This window comes from Populus alba, chromosome 5, assembly GCF_005239225.2.
Source record: "Populus alba chromosome 5, ASM523922v2, whole genome shotgun sequence".
NCBI lineage: Eukaryota > Viridiplantae > Streptophyta > Magnoliopsida > Malpighiales > Salicaceae > Populus > Populus alba.
The window spans coordinates 10,767,633-10,771,609 of record NC_133288.1 but is presented as its reverse complement, the minus strand read 5'-3'; the positions used below and the strand labels follow the sequence as shown (position 1 = coordinate 10,771,609).

Here is a 3,977-nt window from a genome sequence, read left to right as displayed (position 1 = left end):
CTTGCAAATAAGGGATTGGAATTGCAATTATGTGTGGAAGAGACAAAGGACAGTCATCTATGTTCTTTTTTTTTTTGGATAATCATCGAGAAGAGTCATCTATATTCTTGAAGTGAAAAAAAAATGTCTACCCACAATCACCTTCCTCTATGAAAATATATGACTTGATTGTTTTGTTATTCTAGTAAAATAAAAGGGTACAAATCTTAACTTAAGACGTACATATATATATATATTTTTAAAAAGACTGAAAAATGCAAAACAATCTACTATACAATTACAATAGAATCCGTACAGCTAGCCACCTTCAATATGCTATACGTTTTGATCTCATTATGTATTTCTTTCTTCTTAGAATGAAAGTAGAAAGAAGAAAGAAAGAAAGAAAGAAGGCAGAAAGTAAGATTATATTTTCTCTGAAATGTACTATATAAGAGTTTATGATTAATTGATTTTAATTAACAGCCCCCAAAATCTCTAACGGAGAAAGTAGGGCTCTTGTCAGGCACGTTTCCAGCATGGCGTAGCCCTAGAGTGAGAGACACATCTCCAGCAGTAGAGGTCCCAAACCTTATAAGTGTAGACCCATTGTGGTCAGCATTGGCATTGCCGGATGTGGTCCCATAATCAGCTGTAACAATGCTGCCCTGGCGACATGTATCGTCAGCGAAGTCATGGAAGGATTGTCCAGCATGAGGCTGTGGTGCGACCTCTGTGGCGGAGGTGATATTGGTGGGTGTAATAATGGTGGTGGAGGAGGAGGTGGAGAGTTTAGCTTGGTTTTCCGAGAAACACTGTCTATTGATGGCAAGGAGTGAAGGGTCCTTTTCATTGGCATTGATTTCGGATCTTTTTCCTGATGGCATGGTTGTAGCTGTGGGGGCTGTTGTTGTGGCAGCTGGTGCTGATGATCCTGTCGTTGTTGTAGTAGGCGTTGGTGTTTGTGCAAGCCCACTGTTGTTGTTGTTGCTGTTGCTGTTGCTGCTCGTTGGCTTCCTTTCTCTGTCTTCTGCCCCTGGTTCCTCATCTTTGGCTTCTTGCTGGTACATTTCTTCAACCATGGGTTTCCACAACCGAACCCTCGCATTAATGAACCAGTTTGACACCTAAAACAGCGCATAGAGTAGCATGCATTATAAACCTTCATTTAATATATATATATATATATATATATATATATATATATATATATATATATATATGATGCATGCATATTCTTAGTTGCTAATTGGGATATCCTTTCGAGATAATTATAAAAAATAAAATAATAAAAGCTACAAAACACAGTAATATTATTATAACAGGCATTAGTAGCTGTGGAATTCACTTGACAGTGTCGATTGCCATGAATAATTCAAGAATACCTTACAATAAAAGCATCTAAATGTGTGTTCATTTTCTATTCCCTTTCCAAGGGCACCTTTGGGATTTTGCTTTTCATGCAGTTAATATAACAGGTACCTAACGGCAAAACATTTATAAGAAATTACAGTACTACACTTGATAATAAATTATACATGATGGTGAATTTAGAATGAGTATGTTTTTGCTTTAAAAGTTTATTTAAAAAAAAGCATTGTTTTAAATTAATTTTTTATGATTTTAAATTATTTTAATATATTTATGTTAAAAAATATTTTTTTCAATTTATTTCCAAACAAAAATACTTGAAAACACAGTAACATAAATAATGTTCAATAGAAATATATATATAGTTTTTTCAGAACTTCTCGCTGAAAATTTAGTAACATATTCTTTAATTTCACGCAAGACAAGGGAAGAAAGAAAAAAAATTCCGAACGAAGAAGAGTCAAGTTGGAAACCCATCTTTACCTTAAATTTTGAGAGGAAAACAGATTAAATAGAAAAAAGAAATAAAATTATAGGGTTTAATCACAAGAGAAACAAGGAGATGCAGTTTCAATAAATACGTGATAAACAAGAAAACAGTAAGAAGGTTAAAAACCCACTTGCAGGTGGTAAAGAATAACATGCAAGTAAAAATCCCGACAAGTATACAAGAATTTTGTTCACTGTCTTTAATGGTTCTTCTTCGCGTGGGTTGGATAATATGTGGTGTCATTTGTAGAGAGAGAGAGAGAGACATAGAAAGAGAATCAAAGATGCAAACTCTCATGTCTCATCTCTTGTGTACTTGTGTCTCTGCTCTTAATTAATAGTATCTCCCTAGAGTTTCTTCACTGATAATGTCCATTTAAGAATCTATGTCCCTCGACTCGACTTATAATTAAAAGAATCCAAAGAAATCAATAAATTAAAAAATATATAGAAAACACAAACTAAAACAAAAGAAAGAAAGAGGTGTTAGACCCTTATGGGTAACACATGTGTGTCTTTCTCTAGCAGAAAGACATAGAAGTAAACCAGAGAAAGTAAACCCTAAACAATGCAAACAAATCTACTCAACTCCCTCATGGTCCCTTAGAATAGAATCCCATTTTCATGTTACATGACAGTAGCCTACCCTGAAACCCTCTATTTCCCTCGTCTCAAGAAGAGATCAAAAAGGTGTTTATGTAGAGAAAGAGATTGGGGGGGGGGGGGGCGGCTAAACCTGATTTCTCGATAAACCAGTCTGTCTAGCTAACAGATGCTTATCAGCATCGCTTGGATACCTGAGAAAGAGACCAGAAAATGACATCAGAGTCAACACATAAACCATATAAAGAGAGAGACACCAATGCTAGCTATTATTTGTGTACCAAATAACACGAGGCGCGAGAATCTAAGAAGAAAAGATGAGCAGTATTTTGTAGCAGGCAGTAGTAGAGTAGGGGTATCAGAGAAGTTTAGGGGGATACGTACAACTGCGCTCATAGATCTCTCTTATTATTTTCTGTATAAATTGTGATTTTCACATAGAGAACAAGAGAGAGAAAGGGAAAGGTAGTCAGTTAAATCAAACTTTAATAAAGTTTTTCTCTCTTTTTATTTCACACACTAGCTAATTTCTGAGGTCTGCGAATGGAGGAGGGAACTTAGGTATAATGGGAAAAAGCAGTGGACGAATAGAAACCCTTTGACAGCTTTTAGCTGACGAGACAGCATCCAAGGACACTGCATTACTGTTCCTTTTAATCACATTATGGACAAAAAGCTAGATAGTAAAACAAGGGAACTTGAATCTTGTGTTAGTATCTATCTAGTTAACTAATCAGAAAGTATCATTATATGATAAAAACTTTTACTCTACTGCTAAATAATAAGTGCATATACTTTGATTTTTCAACTTTCTTGATTATAGTGAAGTTTAGGTAAAAGTAACGTACGGGTGGAGAAAATGCTCAAAAAGCCAGGCTCTTAGAATGTTGACAGATCGTTCAGGCAAGCCTCTCTGGGGTCTCCAAGCTTCTTGTTCCATCATGCCCATCTGGTTAAAGGCTCTTTGTTGTCTGAGACTTTGCTCTAATAACTTAAGCCTCGGTGTCTCTCCTTTTGTTATGGCTGAGGTCCCGGCACCATCTTTGTCTCCAAGTAGCTCACAGCTATGCTTCAACTGTGCTGATATTGCTTCTTTTAGACACCGAAAATGCCTTGACATTGCCTTCTGGGCAAGGGCGGTGTAAGGGACCGCCGCTCCGAAACCCATTATTAGATCAAATGAGTTCACTACCATTTGCATTTGCTCACAATAATGGTTGTACCTCTTATCCACCTGCAATAATATTGTACACCGACAAATTAAACATACAAATTCAAGGATTCATTTCCGTCAATCCGGCCACCATGACTTTATGTAAGGGAAAAAAAAAAAAAAACAATTACGGCATGCATTAAGTATGAAAATAATGCTTTAATAAGTCCCATGAAGCAGACCCCTAAAACAAAACTCTAGGCTGTTTTCACTACCTTGTCGTATTGCAAATATATTACAGATGTGTATGTAAGGAGAAGTGGACATCATTAGAGGACTAAGTCATGTGACATTATTTGATATTCATGACAGTGTCATATAT

General features: G+C 36.0%; 1 protein-coding gene across 1 annotated transcript; it reads right to left on the bottom strand.

The window, feature by feature from the left end:
* Window positions 1-248: 248 nt before the first annotated feature.
* LOC118048224 (BEL1-like homeodomain protein 2) lies at window positions 249-3,697 on the bottom strand. Its single transcript, XM_035057823.2, has 3 exons — window positions 3,291-3,697; window positions 2,576-2,636; window positions 249-1,106 (listed from the first exon to the last, which is right to left on the bottom strand). The coding sequence occupies exons 1-3, from the start codon at window positions 3,641-3,643 to the stop codon at window positions 459-461; spliced, it is 1,062 nt and encodes a 353-aa protein (XP_034913714.2). The 5' UTR covers window positions 3,644-3,697; the 3' UTR covers window positions 249-458.
* Between the last annotated feature and the right edge of the window lie 280 nt (window positions 3,698-3,977).